This window comes from Triticum aestivum, chromosome 3D, assembly GCF_018294505.1.
Source record: "Triticum aestivum cultivar Chinese Spring chromosome 3D, IWGSC CS RefSeq v2.1, whole genome shotgun sequence".
In the NCBI taxonomy this organism is placed as follows: domain Eukaryota; kingdom Viridiplantae; phylum Streptophyta; class Magnoliopsida; order Poales; family Poaceae; genus Triticum; species Triticum aestivum.
This window is the reverse complement of record NC_057802.1, coordinates 562,494,265-562,516,664: the sequence shown is the minus strand read 5'-3', so window position 1 is coordinate 562,516,664 and position 22,400 is coordinate 562,494,265. Positions and strand designations below refer to the sequence as shown.

At 44.0% G+C, this 22,400-nt stretch overlaps 1 protein-coding gene across 1 annotated transcript; it reads right to left on the bottom strand.

The window, feature by feature from the left end:
- Positions 1–939: 939 nt before the first annotated feature.
- LOC123076510 (DNA (cytosine-5)-methyltransferase DRM2-like) lies at positions 940–19,261 on the bottom strand. Its single transcript, XM_044498718.1, has 5 exons — positions 19,022–19,261; positions 2,332–2,428; positions 2,159–2,250; positions 1,795–2,067; positions 940–1,734 (listed from the first exon to the last, which is right to left on the bottom strand). Exons 1-5 carry the CDS (start codon positions 19,259–19,261, stop codon positions 940–942), a joined length of 1,497 nt encoding a protein of 498 aa, XP_044354653.1.
- Between the last annotated feature and the right edge of the window lie 3,139 nt (positions 19,262–22,400).

Sequence of the window (22,400 nt, the reverse complement as noted above, 5' to 3'; positions counted from 1 at the left end):
GGCTATAGTGGGATACAATTTTATTTACGGGGTCTTGCTCTGGCCAGGGCAATTTCACACCCTAAAAACGGTTTACAGCGCCCCTTATATGCGTTTTTAAGGGTCAATTTATAAAGGGCCTGCTAGAGATTATCTTACATTTTGGGCAAAGTATTCTTAAATTTTGCATATACCACCAGGGTAATTTTGCAATTTAGACCAAGTTTGAGTTTCCTTAGGCCAGTTTTTTTGAAGAAACTTTTTTGAGGGGCGCGACTATGTGCCGCTTATTAAGACGCCTTGGCATGGCTCGCTTGGAGGGAACCCAAACAGGGCCGACCCAGTAACAACAAGCTGCATCACGCTGACTGACGTCATGAGTGATTTTTCTGTCATTCCTTCGCGTTTTTGTTTCATTTAATTAATTTTGTTTATATTCATAATATTAAAAATATCAATATTACAGAATCACTTTACATAGAAATTTAAAAAATCTTAATCTTGTATTTGAAAAATATTAATCTTGTATTTGAAAATGTTAAACATTCCATAGAAAATATTTCTGGTGTATACGAAAATTATCATGTGAATAGAAAAAGAGTAAGTGTTAATCATGTGTACCAAAAATGTTAATCTTGTGTATGAATTTTTTTAATCATGTGCATGAAAAATTAATGTAAAAATCAAAATGTCTCACAATTCAAGAAAATGTACGTGGCACTTCAAAACTATTTATAGAATGCAAAGAAATATTTGTGCAGTAAAACAGAAATGCACTGTACATTCAAAAAAATGTATGTCACATTTTAAGATATATTGAAAAGTTACAAAAATGTATTCGTCACATTTTCAAAAATTGTTTATACAATGTAAAAAATTGTTTGCACAATTTAAAAAGCAATATAATTAAAAAAATCAACATGTAATGAATTTTTCCTAACACGAATTACAAAAATACATTCAAAACAAAGCAGATTGCTCGCCCTCCAAGCCATCACGGTTGTATCTGTTGCACCAGGCAAGATTGTTACATGGGCTGCCCCCAATCACCAAGTCGAAGCCGCCAAATCTACTAACAAATAATAAAATCCTATCATCGGTAAGAGATTTCACGTCATCAATCTCAATGAGCGTGCCTGTCTGAGTCTGATCCCACCAACCCTTAAAAATCCTCTTATTAGCTTTTCTTATCTCTACAGAGACCATTGCCTTCATGTGGATGCCCAGCCTGTGCAAAGCTACCTCTCCTCCTCCAATACCGGTGAATAAGGACAACACATTAACACCATTGGGAAACATGACCTTCAAAACGGACAAGTGGTAAGCAACTGTATCAACTTGAAATGTGTTGCCGAGACACTTGTATCTCTCCGTGATGCCTAGTCCCCTTGTGTGATCCTTTGGGAAACCGAGTAGATATTCCATCTCTTGAGGCTCCAATGGAGCAACCTTGTTCTTTCCAATCCAGACAAGATTCCCTTTTCTACACTCATTCATGACATATTTTTGAACACTTCGAGTCGGTGGACTGTCCCAGCTTGCAAGAGCACACCCGATCCGTTCTGTCAGCTTCGCACTTGCAACATTTGTTTGCAAGCAATTGAGATGTGTTCTCAGGTCCCATGAAGGCCACCACTTCTTGTAATGAGGGAATGCCTCAAATATGGTCTTTGGAGGCATAGGAAGAATAGGTGATCTATTCTCAATTGGCAAATTATGGATGTAGCCTCTTTTCCTTGCAGTTGCACACAAATGCTTAGAATCCACAAACTCAGGTTGAATGTCATAAAGAAATCTTGAAATGGTCACTCATACGCCTTTGGGAGCATGGGCCACATTTTCATAGTAGAAAAAGGGTGGTCCACTATCTTGTTTAGGAAGTATTCTAGTAATTGATGGTTGCGAATTACCTGGCAAATTAAACCCAACCATTGGATTTGGGAGAGGCATTGGTTCATCATGGCTACCATCCAAGGAGGGTTGATTTCCCTGTGCTGTACCTCCATACCGGTTCCTCTTTTTCTTGCTCTCTTCCATCAATCTTGCTTTCTTTCTCCCTCCAAATGAATGGAAGCACTGATCTGTGACCTGCCAAATTTATAGATATTGCAGTGTCGTTACATCAAATTAGAAGAGCGTAAGTGTTTTCATATACAAATAACAACAAAACAATAGGTACCTGATGGTCAGATAAGTTTCTAGAATGACTATCTTCTGTAATTCGTGATGCACTTATCGAATCAACTAATTCACATAGATCAACATCCATACCTAAGAAATTTAAACAACAATATATAGCATAAGATGCCTTTCTTGGAAAAATGAAGGCAACAATTTCAAAATGAGTCATACCACATCTTGTAATAGCCATATTTGCTTCATCTTTAGAAAAGCCCATGTCTACTAATAATTTGATCTTCTCGTCCTTCTCTGACATCCCCCGTAGAAACTACACAAAAGTACAACAAAAACTAAGATTAGAAAACACATGCTATATTTTACTGACTTCTCAATGTCAAATAAGTGACTGCTAATAGGGAAATACGATTACATAGTGACACATATAGGGACGGAGAAAATAAGGGGGCCCTGCAACTAATGAGTGATCAACAAATTCATAGCCCAAACTACCTAAGAAACAAGAAATAGAAAACTAACCGAGAACTAAATCAATGAAGTAATTTAGGACTCAACTTCTTATTCTCTGATACTATTTGAGAATGACTTCATTACGAGAGTTACTATATGCATTAACAAATGCTTCCCAATTTATGCTTGAAACAACTACCTACAGTACTAGTTGTGCTGGACTGGAATAAAGTGAAGGTACATGTCTAACTTTGTTGTTTCATATAATGGTACTCTGTGCAAGATGCATAATAGTGGTGAAACACATTCATCTGGTTTCTTCATGTTGCTTTCGTGGTAGAAAGATAAAAACGGATGGATGATGAGGCAAATGCATGTGTACGTCTTCAGGAAGACATTGCGATATTCCCATCCACCCTATTTCAGGTTCATCACCTGCTAGCAATAAAGAAATATCTTTTTTGCTGAGCAGGTGTAAATGTGTAAAAGATAATAAACACTCTCTACCGTTTTTAGGCATTACATATATCTAGCCATGAATAGGAGATTTGGAGTGAACAATAGGATATTCTCTTCGCAAAGTTTATTTGCATAACTAATAGGAAATTTTGCTATCACATCATAAATTAGTAACATCATATATGCATTTCCCACTCTTCTTGAGGCTATTTATGGAGGGATGTTTGTTGCTACTAATGCGATATGTAATAAACGTTTCTAGTATTATCTTCATTTTGTGTAACTAAAAGTCAAAATAAGAATCTTGAACAATGTGGTTTAGTTCTTTAAGAGCTTGTTCTTACTAAGGTACATGCTAGTTTCCAAGCCTCCTTAGATTCTATGGAAATGTGATGAGCTGGGTCGCAGCACAAACTTTACTCCAGCGCATGATAGAATTATTTAAGTCCAACTATATTCTTGCTTCTTTCTTTAGAACTCAGTCTTCAAGCTTAGCTTCTATTTCTCCTGAACTCTTTTTAGCTAAGTGTTGGGGATATGACTATCAGGTATGACCCGCCCAGGAGGGGCCGGGTCATCCAATGGCGGTTCATCTCAAATAAATCCCAAGATCAGGTTAACAATGGCGGTTCACAGATAGGCTTAGTAGAGGGCCCAAAACCGAAGGCGGCTTATGGCCCACAGACATAAACCGCCATGTATGTAAACTTGTATTGTAAGGCATGTAGAAAAGGTCACCGAGCCGGACACGTTGTATGAGCCGGCCGGGACTCTGTAGACCGCAGGGCGTCAGCCCGTGTATATAAGGGGATGACCCGGCGGCGGTTTAGGACAAGAAAGAACATATCGAGAGCCAGGCCAAGCGTATTCGCTCCCTGGTCATCGAAACCCTAGCAATACCACCTCAAACTGGATTAGGCTTTTACCTTCACCGCAAGGGGCCGAACCAGTATAGCCTCCTCGCGTCCTTTGTCCCGTTTAACCCCTTTAAGCTAACCTTGTCGCAATGGCTCTGCAACTAAGTCCTTCCATGAGGACATCTACCGTGTTAAGTCCACGATAGTTGGCACCCACCATGGGGCCAGCGCACGGTGGTTTCGAGTTCTTAAAGGGCAACTTTGAAGGGATCAAGGCATATGCCGTAGGCCGGATGACTAAGAGTCGTCGCGGCAAGCTCTACATCGACGACGCAGGCTGGGGCCCCGAGGCCGGCTCAATCGATTATGGGTACCGGGTCCCCTTCGGCGGAATCCACGTCTTCATCGGCAGGATCGGCGAACCGGGCCCTGAGCCGGATATCTGCACCGACCTTGTCGAGACGGCTCAGCGTGCGAGACCCGCCCGGGTTCAGCCTGCCATGAAGCGTGCCTTCGTGGGAGTCATCCAGGGAGCGGAATATGAGGATAGATCGGTATCTGGTGGTGAGACCGTCGTTTACTCTGATGGCGAGTCATCTACTGGAGAAACCGAGTCATTGTACCAACTGCAAGACGGCCGGCTTGGGGGCTGTTCCGATGGCGATAGTATTCCGGACCCCTCTGACCCGCCGAACCGGGTTGCGATCTTCATGGTCAGTACGCAGCCAGTGCAGAATTCTTCAACTGCAGCAGCATTGATTTCCGGGTCAGCAGCGGTGACGGCGGCCGGGGCAGGAGGCCCTGCGCGACCGCCGGCTCAGGTCTTGTTCGATTTATTTGACACTTTGGCAACACTACTGGCGGCGGAGGTTAACCCGGCAAATCGAGATCAGCATAACGCGGAAGTCGCGAAGGTGAGAGATCAGATAGCTCAAGCCAAGGAAGACCTGGCGGCTGAGGATACCAGGATGGCTGCAGAGCGGGCCGAGTTGGATGCTCAGGCTCAGAGGATTCAGTCGGAATCTTACCAGCTCATGCTAGATCAGAACGCTTCTAATGAAGTCATGAGAAGTAGGCATCAGACTCGTCTGCCGCCGGTCTACGAGGTAAGGAATCTCTTTAACATGCCAGGAGCACGAACCAGTAACCAGCCAGTCGTAAACCGGGTTGAAGCGCCTGGAACGGGGGGCCCGGTTCAGCCGCGCATGATGGATCTGCCTCGTCAAAATAATATCCCGCCGCAGCGTGTGCCAACGCCACTGGGTCATTATTCAAATCCCTTGGATAACATGATCGCTGCAGCGTCACGATTGGCGGCTCTCCCAGTTGAAGGCGAGTCTCCGACGGCGGTGGAGACCCGTAGGGCTAGGGAGCTCCTTCAGACGGCATTGGTTCAGCAGCAAGCTTATTCTTACAGACGGGAAAGGATTCATTCCACCCCTCTCCCAAGCCGGAGTTACAGCAGGCACATTGACGAACCGGCTGTGTCAAGCAGTGCGCGGAACCGTAACCCGCTGCATGGACATAACCTGGCGGGCGGTGGTGCTGATGCTCAGAATGTAGTGGATCAAGGTAGAGCACGTCGAGAGGCCGAGTTAGCAGCGCAATATGCGGCCCGTCAGCTTTCTCCGGTTCGTCCGACAACTTCGGTGGAGCCAGGTGTGTCTTTCAGGACTTTGTGTGTGCCGTGTCTCGCCCCGGCTCTACGTAATGTGCGGCTGCCCAAGGATTTCAAAGGTCCCCGTAGGGTGCCCAACTACACGGCCGACTTACCCCCTGAAATGTGGATTGAGAGTTATGAGATGGTGATGGAAATGTTGGATGTGGACGATGCTGCATGTGCTAAATACTTCACCATGATGTTGGAGGGAACAACTCGTACTTGGTTGAAAAGCTTGCCAGCTAACTCCATTGGGTCATGGGCCGAGTTAAAAGCCCGTTTTATCCAGAATTTCAAAGACACGTGCAAGCAGCCCATGTCAATTGTGGATTTAGCCGCCTGTGTCCAAGAACAAGGTGAATCAACATCCCATTGGGTGCGCCAGGTCTCAGCAATTCCGCACTCGTCGGATCGCATCAATGCCGATTCAGCAGTCTTAACGTTGGAAGGCAATTGTCGGTTCACGCCTCTGAAGCAGAAGTTAGGACGGCTTAAGCGCCACTGCAATAACATGGGAACACTTATGGCAACTCTGGTTAAGTATGCTGACTCTAATGGTACCAAGGACCCCGAGTCTGACGATGATAAGCCGGGAATGGGAAAGAAGAGCAGCAGCACCAGAGGGCAGCAGCAAAACCCGATGAGGCATGGAAACAACGGTAAGCGCAAAGCTGACAATAGTTTGGATTTTGTGGATAGCACCAACACGCAGAACAATGGTCAGCGTCGTAAAGTTAAGCCGCCCCCACGAACCAGCGGATCAGGCGTCAATCTGGAGCACCTGCTAAATCAGCCCTGCCCGAAACATGGGACGCGAGAAAGGCCGTCTGGCCACCTCTGGAAGGATAGTTTCATTATGAAGGAGTTCAAAAATTCCAATTTTTTAAGACAATCAAGGGCCGGGCGGTGGCTCAGGATCCGGCTCTCATGGACCGGGTTATGGCGGTGGCGGGTCTAACTTCGGATTCCAAGGTCATCAAGGCAATCAAGGCAACCAGGGTGGTTACAATCAGCAGAGTAATCAGGGGAGTCAACACAGCAACAACAATCTGGTTATCAAAGCAACCTGAAGCAGTTGAATAGTGGGCAGTATCATGTTTTCACCACTAGTTTATGCAAGCGCGACCAAAAGCTTCATAAGAGGGCAGTCAATGCGGTTGAGCTGGCGGTTCCCCGTTACTTGCGCTGGTCTGAGCAGCCCATCGTGTGGAGTCGGGACGATCACCCGCCCCGGGTTGATAATCCAGGTCACCTGGCGTTGGTGGTCGCGCCTCAGGTTGGAGGTTATAAATTTACCAAGGTACTCATGGACGGAGGAAGCAGCATTAATATCCTTTATTACGAAACTTTCTGTTGCATGGGGTTGACTGATAAAAATCTTAAGCCGTCAAACACGGTTTTCCATGGCCTGGTGCCTGGCAAGTCGGCCTACCCGGTTGGTAGGATAGCTCTGGAGGTTGCTTTTGGAGATGATCACAACTCTAGATCAGAGACATTGACCTTTGAAGTGGTCAAGATCCACAGCCCATATCACACTCTGTTTGGACGGCCGGCTTACGCCAAGTTCATAGTGCGGCCTTGTTATGTGTATCTGCAGCTCAAGATGCCGGGTCACAAGGGAACCATCACGGTGCATGAAAGCCGGAAGATAGCCTTGGAGTATGAGGAAGGTGACGCTGCCTACGCTGAGTCTGTTTGTGCAACGGAGGAGTTAAAGTTTTATAAAGATAATGTTGACCCGGCGGACATGACGTCTTTGAAGAAGCCAACTACAGAGCATGATCATTCACTCGAATTTAAGTCGGCAGATGACACTAAAATGGTTGATTTCGTTCCTGGCGATTCATCCAAGCAGTTCATCATCAGTGCTAATCTGGATCCGAAATAGGAAAGTGCGCTCATCGAGTTCGTCCATGAGAACCGGGACATCTTTGCATGGAAGCCTTCAGACATGCCGGGTGTACCGAGGGAACTCACTGAGCACACTCTTAACATTGATCCGAAATTCAAGCTGGTCAAGCAGTTTCTTTGCCGATTTAATGAGAGGCGGAAGGCTATTGGAGAGGAAGTGACCCGGCTCTTGGCAACCGGGTTTATCGTGGAAGTCTTCCATCCTGAGTGGTTGGCTAACCCGGTACTGGTACTCAAAAAGAATGGCACTTGGCGGATGTGTGTGGATTATACGGACTTGAACAAGGCTTGTCCAGCTGATCCGTTTGCGCTCCCTCGTATTGATCAAATCATTGATGCTACGGCGGGTTGTGAGCGTTTGAGTTTTTTGGATGGTTATTCCGGATATCATCAGATCAAGATGGCAGTTAAGGACCAGGAGAAAACAGCTTTCGTTACTCCGTTTGGAGCCTTCTGCTATGTATCTATGCCTTTCGGGCTCAAGAGTGCCTAGGCGACTTACCAGCGGTGTGTGCAAAATTGCCTTCACAATCAGATTGGGCGTAATGTTCACGCTTACGTAGATGACATTGTCGTGAAGTCCAGGAAGAAAGAGACCTTGATTGATGATTTGAAGGAGGCGTTTGATAATCTCCGGGTCTATAAGATGATGCTTAACCCGGCCAAGTGTGTTTTCGGTGTACCAGCCGGCAAGCTCTTGGGTTTTTTGGTTTCTAACAGAGGCATTGAAGCTAACCCGGAGAAGATCAAGGCTATTATATCCTTTGCTAAACCAAAGTGTGTCAATGATGTCCAATGCTTGGCGGGTCGGATTGCAGCCTTGAGCCGGTTCATAAGCCGCCTTGGAGAAAAGGCCATTCCTCTGTATCAGATGATGAAGAAGACAGATAATCTTGTCTGGAGTGATGCTGCTAATGAAGCATTTGAGGACTTGAAAAAGCATCTGGCTGAGCCGCCCGTTCTTGCTGCTCCTATTGATAAAGAGCCGTTGATGTTGTATGTGGCTGCTAATGCCCGGGCTGTCAGCGTAGCTATCGTGGTGGGATAGAAGGAGGCAGGCAAGGAATATCCGGTTCAACGGCCGGTTTATTATATCAGTGAGGTGCTTATTGAGTCCAAGCAGAGATATCCTCATTGGCAGAAGCTTGTGTATGGGCTTTTTATGGCAAGCCGGAAACTTAAGCAATATTTTCAGGGTCATCCCATTACTGTGGTCAGCTCTGCTCCATTAGGAGACATCATCCAAAACAGGGAGGCCATAGGCCGGGTTGCTAAGTGGGCCATTGAGCATGTGCCTCATGGGTTAAAGTATGTGCCTCGCACAGCCATTAAATCTCATGCGCTCGTGGACTTCATCAATGACTGGACAGAATTGCAGATGCCTGAGGAAAAGCCGGATAACACATATTGGACTATTCACTTCAATGGATCCAGACAGTTGGAGGGCTCGGGGGCTGGAGTTGTTTTGACTTCCCCACGAGGTGACAAATTTTCTTATGTTCTCCGGTTAATGTTCCCTTGTACTAACAATGCAGCTGAGTATGAGGCCTTGCTTCATGGTCTTCGGATGGCTAAGGAGACGAATCTAAGCCGGGTGAGGTGCTTTGGAGATTCAGATTTGGTGGCTCAGCAAGTTTCTGGTACATGGGATTCTAAAGATCCGGTTATGGTGGCTTATCGACGAGAGGTTGATGCCATTGCAGGGCACTTCAAGGGTTACCAAGTTGAGCATATTGACAGAAGGAAGAATGAGGCGGCTGACAATTTAAGCCGGCTAGGATCTCAGCGCAAGCCGGTGCCGCCCAACACATTCATGGATGTTCTACTTAAACCTTCGGTCAAATTACCCACGGAGGAGGACCTCGCTGTTCCTGACCCGGAGGCACAATTGGTGGCGGCTCTTCATGCTATTCCTGATTGGACGGTTCCATACTTGGCTTATATGACCCGGGGCAAGTTGCCTGAGGATGAAACCTTAGCCAGGCAGATAACCCGACGGTCTAAGTCAATGACAATTGTCAATGGCGAGCTACATCATTGCAGTGTTACAGGGGCTTTTCAACGTTGTGTTTCTCCAGAGGAGGGCCGTGATATTCTTCACGAAATCCATGAAGGAGGTGGTGGTCATCATGCCGGGTCTAAGTCTCTTGTTGCTAAAGCTTTTCGTCGCGGATTTTATTGGCAGACGGCTCATGCGGATGCGGAGGATTTAGTCAGTAAATGTGATGGTTGTTAGAAGTTTTCACGACGAGCCCATGTGCCGGCTCAAGAATTGCGGATGATTCCAATTACTTGGCCGTTTGCAGTCTGGGGGCTTGATATGGTTGGACCTTTTAAGAGGTCCAAGGATAAGAAGACCCACCTTTTGGTGGCAGTTGATAAATTCACTAAGTGGGTCGAGGCAGAGCCGGTCAGTAAGTGTGATGCGGCCACGGCGGTTCAATTCATCAAGAAGGTGATCTTCCGTTTCAGTTTTCCACACAGCATTATAACAGATAATGGCACCAATCTCTCCAAGGGTGCTATGAAAGAGTTCTGTCAACGTGAACATATCTGGCTTGATGTATCATCAGTGGCTCAGCCCCGGTCCAATGGTCAAGCTGAGAGAGCCGATCAAGAGATCCTGCGAGGCATCAAGCCCCGGCTTATGGTTCCCTTACAGAGGACGCCGGGTTGTTGGGTGGAGGAGTTACCTTCCGTGTTATGGAGCATTAATACCACACCCAACAGGTCTACGGGTTACACGCCTTTCTTCATAGTTTACGGAGCAGATGCGGTTCTTCCTAGTGACATCCCTCATGACTCGCCCCGCGTGGCGGCTTATGTTGAAGCGGACAATGAAAAAGCATGTCAGGAAGCACTTGACCTGTTAGATGAGGAGCGTGTGATACGTCTCCAACGTATCTATAATTTTTTATTGCTCCATGCTATATTATCTTCTGTTTTGGACATTATTGGGCTTTATTATTCACTTTTATATTATTTTTGGGACTAACCTATTAACCGGAGGCCCAGCCCAGAATTACTGTTTTTTGCCTATTTCAGAGTTTCGCAGAAAAAGAATATCAAACGGAGTCCAAACGGAATGAAACCATCGGGAATGTGATTTTCGAAACGAACATGATCCAGAGGACTTGGACCCTATGTCAAGAAAGCTACCAGGAAGCCACGAGGTAGGGGGCGCGCCTACCCCCCGGGCGCGCCCTCCACCCTCGTGGGCCCCACGTTGCTCCACCGACGTACTCCTTCCTCCTATATATACCTACGTACCCCCAAACGATCAGATACGAAGCCAAAAACCTAATTCCACCGCTGCAACCTTCTGTACCCACGAGATCCCATCTTGGGGCCTGTTCCGGAGCTCCGCCGGAGGGGGCATCGATCACGGAGGGCTTCTACATCAACACCATAGCCCCTCCGATGAAGTGTGAGTAGTTTACCTCAGACCTTCGAGTCCATAGTTATTAGCTAGATGGCTTCTTCTCTCTTTTTGGATCTCAATACAATGTTCTCCCCTCTCTCATGGAGATCTATTTGATGTAATCTTCTTTTGCGGTGTGTTTGTTGAGACCGATGAATTGTGGGTTTATGATCGAGTTTATCTATGAACAATATTTGAATCTTCTGAATTCTTTTATGTATGATTGGTTATCTTTGCAAGTCTCTTCGAATTATCAGTTTGGTTTGGCCTACTAGATTGATCTTTCTTGCAACGGGAGAACTGCTTAGCTTTGGGTTCAATCTTGCGGTATCCTTTCCCAGTAACAGTAGGGGCAGCAAGGCACGTATTGTATTGTTGCCATCGAGGATAACAAGATGGGGTTTTTTATCATATTGCATGAATTTATCCCTCTACATCATGTCATCTTGCTTAAAGCGTTACTCTGTTCTTATGAACTTAATAATCTAGATGCATGCTGGATAGCGGTCAGTGTGTGGAGTAATAGTAGTAGATGCAGGCAGGAGTCGGTCTACTTGTCTCGGAACGTGATTCCTATATACATGATCATACCTAGATATTCTCATAACTATGCTCAATTCTGTCAATTGCTCAACAGTAATTTGTTCACCCACCGTAAAATACTTATGCTCTTGAGAGAAGCCACTAGTGAAACCTATGGCCCCCGGGTCTATTTTCCATCATATTAATCTTTCAACACTTAGTTATTTCCGTTGCTTTTATTTTACTTTGCATCTTTATCATAAAAATACCACAAATATTATCTTATCATATCTATCAGATCTCACTCTCGTAAGTGACCGTGTAGGGATTGACAACCCCTTATCGCGTTGGTTGCAAGGATTTATCTGTTTGTGTAGGTGCGAGGGACTTGTGTGTAGCCTCCTACTGGATTGATACCTTGGTTCTCAAAAACTGAGGGAAATACTTACGCTACTTTGCTGCATCACCCTTTCCTCTTCAAGGGAAAACCAACGCAGTGCTCAAGAGGTAGCAAGAAGGATTTCTGGCGCCGTTGCCGGGGAGGTCTACGCAAAAGTCAACATACCAAGTACCCATCACAAACCCTTATCTCCCGCATTACATTATTTGCCGTTTTCCTCTCGTTTTCCTCTCCCCCACTTCACCCTTGCCGTTTTATTCGCCCCCTCTTTTCCGGTTTCCTCTTTTCGTTCACTTTCCCCTTTCCATGTCGGAACCAAAAAAAGTTGGGTCCCGAGTTTTAGCTTTTTAGACAATCCTGCTATCTTATCTAAACTCATAAATAAAAATACCATGGAAAAACCTGCCGGGGTTATCAATGAAAACCTTACTAATTTTGATGAAGATGATTCTAGAATTTTTCATTATTTACTTGATGAATCTTTGACAGATGCTTGGGATAGGATATTAAGGATCCGGGCTAGCTATGTACCTCAATATCAAATTGAGGTTTACTTAAAGAGCTTTTATGTTGGGTTGCCCGCTTCGTTCAAACAAGTTTTAGATTCTATTTTTGAAGAGGGTTTTCTCGAAGGGGACCCCATAGTTACCTATGAAAAGATGAAAACTATATTTGGGCACCCCATTAATGAGAAAGTTGAAATCACATCTCTTTTGCTTTCTTACCAAAACGAATCTATCAAAGAGATAAAAGCTAGCCTAGATGCCAATTTCTGCAACATACTTAATCTTTCTTCTACCATTAATGGCCATGTACTTTGTCAAAATAGAAAGATTAATTCCATAGATAACAAGTTTTCTCTCTTTTTCCCTAAAGCCAAAGATGGCAATACCTAGATCTATCCTTGCTACTATGCCTAGCTAGGGGCGTTAAACGATAGCGCTTGTTGGGAGGCAACCCAATTTTATTTTTTAGTTTTTTGCTTTTTGCTTCTGTTTAGGAATAAATATTTGTTCTAGCCTCTGGTTAGATGTGTTTTTACGTTTTAATTAGTGTTTGTGCCAAGTTAAACCTATAGGATCTTCTTGGATGATAGTTATTTGATCTTGCAGAAAATTCCAGAAACTTTCTGTTCACGAAAATAATTGTTAAAAATCACCAGAACGTGATAAAATATTGATTCCAATTTCTGCTGATCAATAAACAAATTTCCCAGGTCTTCCTATTTTGGCTGAGTTTTTGAATTTCCAGAAGTTTGCGTTCGTTACAGATTACTACAGACTGTTCTGTTTTTGACAGATTCTGTTTTTCGTGTGTTGTTTGCTTATTTTGATGAATCTATGGCTAGTAAAAGAGTTTATAAACCATAGAGAAGTTGGAATACAGTAGGTTTAACACCAATATAAATAAAGAATGAGTTCATTACAGTACCTTGAAGTGGTCTTTTATTTTCTTTCGCTAACGGAGCTCACGAGATTTTGTGCTGAGTTTTGTGTTGTGAAGTTTTCAAGTTTTGGGTGAAAGATTTGATGGATTATGGAACAAGGAGTGGCAAGAGCCTAAGCTTGGGGATGACCATGGCACCCCCAAGATAATCTAAGTACACCATAAAGCCAAAGCTTGGGGATGCCCCGGAAGGCATCCCCTCTTTCTTCTACTTCCATCGGTAACTTTACTTGGAGCTATATTTTTATTCACCACATGATATGTGTTTTGCTTGGAGCGTCTTGTATGATTTGAGTCTTTGTTTGTTAGTTTACCACAATAATCCTTGCTGTACACACCTTTTGAGGGAGACACACATGATTCGGAAATTATTAGAATACTCTATGTGCTTCACTTATATCTTTTGAGCTATATAGTTTTGCTCTAGTGCTTCACTTATATCTTTTAGAGCACGGTGGTGGATTTTTTTTATAGAAACTATTGATATCTCATGCTTCACTTATATTATTTTGAGAGCCTTAAAATAGCATGGCAATTTGCTTTAATTAATATCAAGAGAAATTTGATGCTTGATAATTGTTTTGAGATATAAAGGTGGTAATATCATAGTTGTGCTAGTTGAGTAATTGTGGAATGAAAAATACGTGTGTTGGAGTTTGTGATTCCTGTAGCATGCACGTATGGTGAACCATTATGTAACGAAGTCGGAGCATGAAGTATTTGTTGATTGTCTTCCTTTGTGTGGTGGTCGGGATCGCGCGATGGTTAACTCCTACTAACCCTTCCCCTAGGAGCATGCGTAGTAGTACTTTGCTTCGAGGGCCAATAAATTTTTGCAATAAGTATATGAGTTATTTATGACTAATGTGAGTCCAGGGATTATACGCACACTTACCTTTCCGTAATTTTCTAGCCTCTTCGGTATCGCGCATTGTCCTTTCTCACCTTGAGAGTTAGTGCAAACTTCGCCGGTGCATCCAAACCCCGTGATATGATACGCTCTATCACACATAAACCTCCTTATATCTTCCTCAAAACAGCCACCATACCTACCTATCATGGCATTTCCATAGCCATTACGAGATATATTGCCATGCAACTTTCCACCGTTTCATTTATCATGACATATTCCATCATTGTCATATTGCTTTGCATAATCATGTAGTTGACATTGTATTTGTGGCAAAGCCACCGTTCAAAATTCTTTCATACATGTCGCTCTTGATTCATTGCATATCCTGGTACAACGCCGGAGGCATTCATATAGAGTCATATTTTGTTCTAAGTATTGAGTTGTAATTCATGAGTTGTAAGTAAATAAAAGTGTGATGATCATCATTATTAGAGAATTGTCCAAAGTGAGGAAAGGATGATGGATACTATGATTCCCCCACAAGTCGGGATGAGGCTCCGGACTAAAAAAAAGAGGCCATAAAAAAAAGAGAAAAGGCCCAAATAAAAAAAATGAGAGAAAAAGAGAGAAGGGACAATGTTACTATCCTTTTACCACACTTGTGCTTCAAAGTAGCACCGTGATCTTCATAATAGAGAGTCTCTCATTTTGTCACTTTCATATACTAGTGGGAAATTTCATTATAGAACTTGGCTTGTATATTCCAATGATGGGCTTCCTCAAATGCCCGAGGTCTTCGTGAGCAAGCAAGTTGGATGCACACCCACTTAGTTTCTTTTTGTGCTTTCATGCACTTATAGCTCTAGTGCATCCGTTGCATGGCAATCCCTACTCCTCGCATTAACATCAATTGATGGGCATCTCCATAGCCCGTTGATTAGCCTCGTTGATGTGAGACTTTCTCCTTTTTTGTCTTCCCACATAACCCCTATCATTATACCTTATTCCACCATAGTGCTATATCCATGGCTTGCGCTCATGTATTGCGTAAGAGTTGAAAAGGCTGAAGCGCGTTAAAAGTATGAACCAATTGCTAGGCTAAAACCGGGGTCGTACATGATATGAATATTTTGTGTGGGGAAGATAGAGCATAGCCAGACTATATGATTTTGTAGGGATAACTTGCTTTGGCTATGTTATTTTCATAAGACATAATTGCTTAGTTAGTATGCTTGAAATATTATTGTTTTTATGTCAATATTAAACTTTTATCTTTAATCATATCAAATCTAAACATTCATGCCACAATAGGAAGAATTACATTGAAATTATGCCAAGTAGCATTCCACATCAAAAATTCTGTTTTTATCATTTACCTACTCGAGGACGAGCAGGAATTAAGCTTGGGGATGCTTGATACGTCTCCAACGTATCTATAATTTTTGATTGCTCCATGCTATATTATCTTCTGTTTTGGACATTATTGGGCTTTATTATTCACTTTTATATTATTTTTGGGACTAACCTATTAACCGGAGGCCCAGCCCGGAATTGCTGTTTTTTGCCTATTTCAGAGTTTCGCAGAAAAAGAATATCAAACGGAGTCCAAACGGAATGAAACCTTCGGGAACGTGATTTTCGGAACAAACATGATCCAGGAGACTTGGAACCTACGTCAAGAAACAAAGCAGGAAGCCACGAGGTAGGGGGCGCGCCTACCCCCCTGGGCGCGCCCTCCACCCTCGTGGGCCCCACGTTGCTCTACGACGTACTCCTTCCTCCTATATATACCTACGTACCCCCAAACGATCAGAGACGGAGCCAAAAACCTAATTCCACCGCCGCAACCTTCTGTACCCACGAGATCCCATCTTGGGGCCTGTTCCGAAGCTCCGCTGGAGGGGGCATCGATCACGGAGGGCTTCTGCATCAACACCATAGCCCCTCCGATGAAGTGTTAGTAGTTTACCTCAGACCTTCGGGTCCATAGTTATTAGCTAGATGGCTTCTTCTCTCTTTTTGGATCTCAATACAATGTTCTCCCCCTCTCTCGTGGAGATCTATTCGATGTAATCTTCTTTTGCGGTGTGTTTGTTGAGACCGATGAATTGTGGGTTTATGATCAAGTTTATCTATGAACAATATTTGAATCTTCTGAATTCTTTTATGTATGATTGGTTATCTTTGCAAGTCTCTTCGAATTATCAGTTTGGTTTGGCCTACTAGATTGATCTTTCTTGCAATGGGAGAAGTGCTTAGCTTTGGGTTCAATCTTGCAGTGTCCTTTCCAAGTGACAATAGGGGCAGCAAGGCACGTATTGTATTGTTGCCATCGAGGATATCAAGATGGGGGTTTTATCATATTGCATGAATTTATCCCTCTACATCATGTCATCTTGCTTAACGTGTTACTCTGTTCTTATGAACTTAATACTCTAGATGCATGCTGGATAGCGGTTGATGTGATGCAGGCAGGAGTCGGTCTACTTGTCTCGGACGTGATGCCTATATACATGATCATACCTAGATATTCTCATAACTATGCTCAATTCTGTCAATTGCTCAACAGTAATTTGTTCACCCACCGTAAAATACTTATGCTCTTGAGAGAAGCCACTAGTGAAACCTATGGCCCCCGGGTCTATTTTCCATCATATTAATCTTCCAACACTTAGTTATTTCCGTTGCTTTTATTTTACTTTGCATCTTTATCATAAAAATACCACAAATATTATCTTATCATATCTATCATATCTCACTCTCGTAAGTGACCGTGTAGGGATTGACAACCCCTTATCGCGTTGGTTGCGAGGATTTATCTATTTGTGTAGGTGCGTGGGACTTGCGTGTAGCCTCCTACTGGATTGATACCTTTGTTCTCAAAAACTGAGGGAAATACTTTCGCTACTTTGCTGCATCACCCTTTCCTCTTCAAGGGAAAACCAACGCAACGCTCAAGAGGTAGCAGCGTCACATTGCAGCGGCTCGTTCGGCGATTTACCAGCAAGATCTGCGCCGTTAACACAGTCGCCGGGTTAAAACCAGAACTTTCCAAGAAGGCGATCTAGTGCTCCTGCTCATCCAGGATCAGACTGATATGCACAAGTTATCCCCACCTTGGGAAGGACCCTTTGTGGTCAGCAAGAATCTGAACAACGGGTCACACTACCTTATTGACGTTCGAGAGCACAAAGACTCACGTAAGTCGGAGGAGGAGACCCACCGGCCGTGGAACATTGCTCATCTTCGGCCTTACTACACCTGAGCCACAGGCTCTTCTGATGTACATATTTTGATAATGTATATATTATGATCAATATAACAAAGCCGGCATCCCTATTAAAGCAGGGCCTCTGTCGTTTTATCTTTCAATAAAGAGTTCTTGATCACTTGGGGGCTTCTGCTTTATAGAGCAATGTTATGATTTCCCTTTGATCCGGCTTATAGGCCACACAACAAAACTTGGGGGGGCTTGCTACCCAGGTTAAAGGAACCAAAGAGAGTTTGTTACAAAGCACAACTCAAACATAGGTACCCATTGGGCATAGCTCAGAAATATTGCTTGGGGGCTCTTTTGTTCTAAAGAACAAGAGTTTCTATAACCCTTGTGATCGGCTTAAAAGCCAGGCTTGGAAGCCAGGTGTATTCACCTAAAACCCCGGGTTATCCTGCCTTTTTAAGTAAGCCACTCCGCCCAGGTATTCCTGGAATGACCCGCCGAACGTTTGACAAGTCAATCTTATGCAGACCCTGAACTTGTCAAAGTTAAAACGATGATTGGTTATGTGAGGTCCTTCTTATAAGGTTTGTAAAACGGTTTAACTCAGTGGCCTGGCAGCCTGTGAAAAGCCTCTATTTTTCGGCCTAGCAGCCCATGAAAAGCCTCATTTTTTGCTTGTTTTAGTTGATGAATTTTTTTGAGGTTTATCGAGTAAAGCTTATAAAGTTTTATTATCACAATTTGCCGGTATTTGTTAACCCAGCTTGCCTATCAATTATAAGTTGTCAGTACATGGTAAGTTAATATCCACTGTTTATTGACCCGGACTGGCTTTTGACTATAAGTCGACAGTATGAGATAAAATAAATCCGGTGTTTATTAACCCGGCCTGGTTTTGTTCATAAGCCAGTAATCTATGATAATTGCCAATGCTCAAAATCTGGGTTATCACCCTTATTGTAGTGACTTGGTAAACCAACAGTGTGATAAAATATCACAGGTATGATATATTTTCAGTTATATATGGTTATTCTTAAGTCCAGCCTTGGTTATAAACTATGTTATTGGACATGATAACCCATCTAGCGGTAAACCGCCAGGACACTTATATGCAGGAGCAGATTCTACATTACTGAATATCATGAGGAGATGTAGCATATCTTAACATCAAGTGGTAGATATTCAATTGGCAATCACATGCAAAGCAGAACGTGCACGATGGCACAGCAAAATCAAAGTTTTACTACCCTATTACATGCCCCCATGGGCCAAATGAGATCAAAGTGTTTTTCACACGATCAAGTTTTAGAGCTGCCCGGCGGTTCAATCTTCTTGGCCTTGCTGCTCGGAGTCCTCTGCATTATCCCTTGCCGGCTCTTTGTCTTCTTCCACCGTCTGAAAAGTTGGAGATGACCAATCGATGCCAGATAAAGCTTCAAATTCAGCCTCATCATCTATAAGCTAAGACGGGTCGACTTCGGGAGCAAAGGTGTGCTTACGGATTGGTGGAACTAAGTCCATCACTTTGTAAGCTGGAGTTGCCATCTTCTTATTCTCCTGGTCATAAGCCGGATGGTACTTGGAGAGGACCGAATCATTGGCAATCAGAGTAGCCATCGGACGAATTTCTTTTACGCAGGCTGCAAAAATTTTCTGATCGAAAGGCGTACCATCTTCTTTTAGGCTTGGGTAACCAGTGGCTACCTCAGACGGGTCAAGCTCTGGTACCCATGCCTTGGCCCGGCTCAAAGCCGTCATTGTGCCAGCTCTTGCAGAGGATCGCTTTATTTCGTCAAATCTCACAGGCAGCACGGCGAGTCTCTTTAACACATCTATCAGCATAGTTGGTGCTTCACCTGTTGGCGAAATGGTGGCTAATGCACGTTGACTCCCGGTATACAGCTGCTCGACAAGTGTATATACAGCTTTAAGCTTCACATGCATGTCTTGCTTGAGATTGCTGCTCCTGGGACATGGATATATTGCAAGATGATTAAATGGCGGGTTATGAGATTAGCATAATGATTGATTTTTTGATGATTGGCAAGGCGGCTCATGAAAGATAGCTGAAATCATCTGCGTAACACGGTGTTTTAAACCGGTCAGCTCAGTGGTCACCTCTTGAAGCGCTGCTTCAGCCTTCTCAGCACGTTGTGTTAAAACCGTCCTTTCATCCAACCAAGCCTTTTTCTCTGCTTCAAAGCTGGTCTTCAGTTTTTCCAACTCAGTCACGCTAAACTTGAACTTCGACTCAGCCTTCCGGGTCTAGTTCTCCTGAGTCGCCAGCCGGGTCTTGGCATCATTCAATTGGGACTCCAGTTCAGCAGTAGCAGCCTGCATAAGGTACAGAATTATCAACATTTATCAAGATTACAATAAGGCAAGTCCCAAGTCTTTTGCCAGCAACAAAACTTGACACTTGGGGGCTAATGTCTATCGAAGCAATTTTTCAAGACAACAATTCTTATGACTAAAGTCCCAAGTACTTTGCAAGCAAGACTACTTGACACTTGGGGGCTAATGCATACCGTTTGTCTCTTTTTTATCATGAGCCGGAATTACTGTAGATAGTCCCAACCGACTCATGGGGGCTAGACAGTCAAGCTCTCTATTCTTATACAAAGACAAATAGGACCGGCTTATTTCTGCGGATTAAACCGGCCCTTGGGGGCTACGGATGCAAAACTCAAACTTAGACAAACATACGACTTCATTTAAACCGGACAAGAAAGGATTCTAGGAAAGAAGTGTATGGACTTCTTTAAAAGTATACATCCTATTCAATCTTCTCATAGCCAGTAGACTTGGGGGCTGGCAGGATATGTATGTATACATTATTGAAAGTCGGAAGTCATACCTCATATTTTTGGTGCATCTGTTTTACCATATCAATTTCAAGGTCGCGGCTGGAGTGGACTTGACTGAGGTAACCGGAGAGGATTTCATTACTGCTCAATTGCGCATAATGAGAGATGTCAAACTTCAGTTTTTGCCTCTCGATAACCTCTTGCTTGGCAGTATGTTGGCCAAAGCTATTGGGTTTCCTGGTTCAACAAAACTGGTGCCAGTAATCAACACATCATCATTCTAAGTCTCTGGCGGCTTAGGTGAACCCGAGGGGGCAGAGGAAGAAGGATTAATCGCCGTGCCATCAACATTGAGATCTGGAATCTCAGGCGGAGTGACAATAACCGCTTCTTCCGGCTGTTTGTCAACAGCTTCAGGAACAGAGACTTGTGGCTCCGGCTCAGCAGATTTCGGCGTTTCAGTTGATTTGGTCACCTTTGCCTTCTTGATGGGCTTTGCCTATCCACTATGCGGATTATAACAGGTTAAGTATAAATATAAGGGTATGAAGAATTACAGAGTAAAATCAATTGCTATTACCCAGGGGCAGTTTTGAAAGCCGACAACTCAGTTTGCGATGAGTCGCCAGAGGAAGAATGGGCAAGTTCCTGATTAAGGGTACCAACAGAGTCAGAAGGTAAACAGATGAGATCTGTCAAACAGATAAAAGGGGTAATTAATAAAGAACCTCGTTGCGACGTTTTCAAGGGGCAGGAGTGTTCGGTAAGCCGGAGGATAACTCTTCACCTCCGTTGGTCCGGGTCTGGTGGCGACTCTCGTGTTGTTGTTGCTTCAAAAGAAAGTGAGGATCTAGATAAGCCAAGGGGTGTGAAAACCTTACTTTCCGGGTTACTTGTCGAAGTTTCTGTCTTGGCAAAGGGTCCGAGTCGGAGGAAATAATAGTTACATCTTCTTCAAATGCTGGGCTGGCTCCTGTGTCATCCTGAGAGTAATCAATGTCAATAAGATAATTGAAAAAGGAGCCAAGGGAGTCAAGGGCTACCTCTGACTCAAAGGTGTCATCTAGTTTGAGCAGGTCAGAGGCACTTGGTTTCTTCTTCTTTTTGGTGGTCTTCTTGGCGGCTTTTCTAGCAGCCTTTTTGGCAGCCCTGGCTTTCTTAGCAGTCTCGTGATCATACTCCGCTTTCCAAAAATTAGACTTAGCCTGAAAAGATCATTAAGGGTCGAGATTAATAAAAGTATTCAAATGAAGAGGTGAAGATAAGTAAGTTTAGAGGCTTAAATCTGGTGGCGGGTTAAGCTTGCAGAAAGGGGCCAGACCCACTTTGACACAATCTTCCGCGTCTTCATTCAGAAGAGACTTCACCATTTCATTAATTGCTTCCTCAGTCAATGGTGTGGAGCTGTGGCGCAGTGAATCTTTTTCATCACCAGTGTAAGTACACATTAAGCCGGTGCAGCGGCTCAACAGAATGATCCGCCAAGAAATCCAACACCTGACTAAGTCAACGTCAGTCGGCCCATTTACTAGCAGAGCTTTGACCTTCGCAACAGTAGGTGCGATCTTCTTCTGTTCAGCGGCAGTAAGTTTTTTGGGAAGGTTATGTTTTGGGTCCAGGCGCTCAACGCGATAACCCGGCAGCGGATTCTCGTCAGCCGGCGAAGTATCCTTGCAATAAAACCATGTCTGGTTCCAGTCTTTGGGATGACTCGGCAAGCAGGCGTAAGGAAAGATGGCGTCTCTTCTACGTTGAATTGAAATTCCGCCGAGTTCCAAGCTAGCACCATTGGTGAATTCAGTCTGGCGGTTTAAGTAAAAATACTCTCTAAACAGTTCAACACTGGGTTCCTCTTGAAGGTACACCTCACAGAAGACTTGAAAGTTGCAAATATTTGACACGGAATTGGGTCCGATGTCTTGAGGGTGGAGCTGGAAAAAGTGCAGCACGTCTCAGAAGAACTTAGAGCCGGGTGGTGAGAAGCCCCGGTTCATGTGGTCAGTAAAAACGATGACTTTGTCGTCTCTTGGCTGAGGTTTTTCTTCGCCCGGGTCAGGAGCACGGTAATGCATGACACTCTTGGCAGGTAGATACCCGACCTTGAAAAAATCCTTAAAAGTACCCTCAGTGACGATGGAGGGAACCCAGTTGCATCTGTAGACCGTTTTGGGCGGCATTGTGAAAAAGAGAAAGCCTAAAGAAAAGGAAAAATTGCCGGTTCAAGTTAAGTGGAGAAATCACAGGTTAAAGTTCTGACAGTATACATTCAAAGTGGC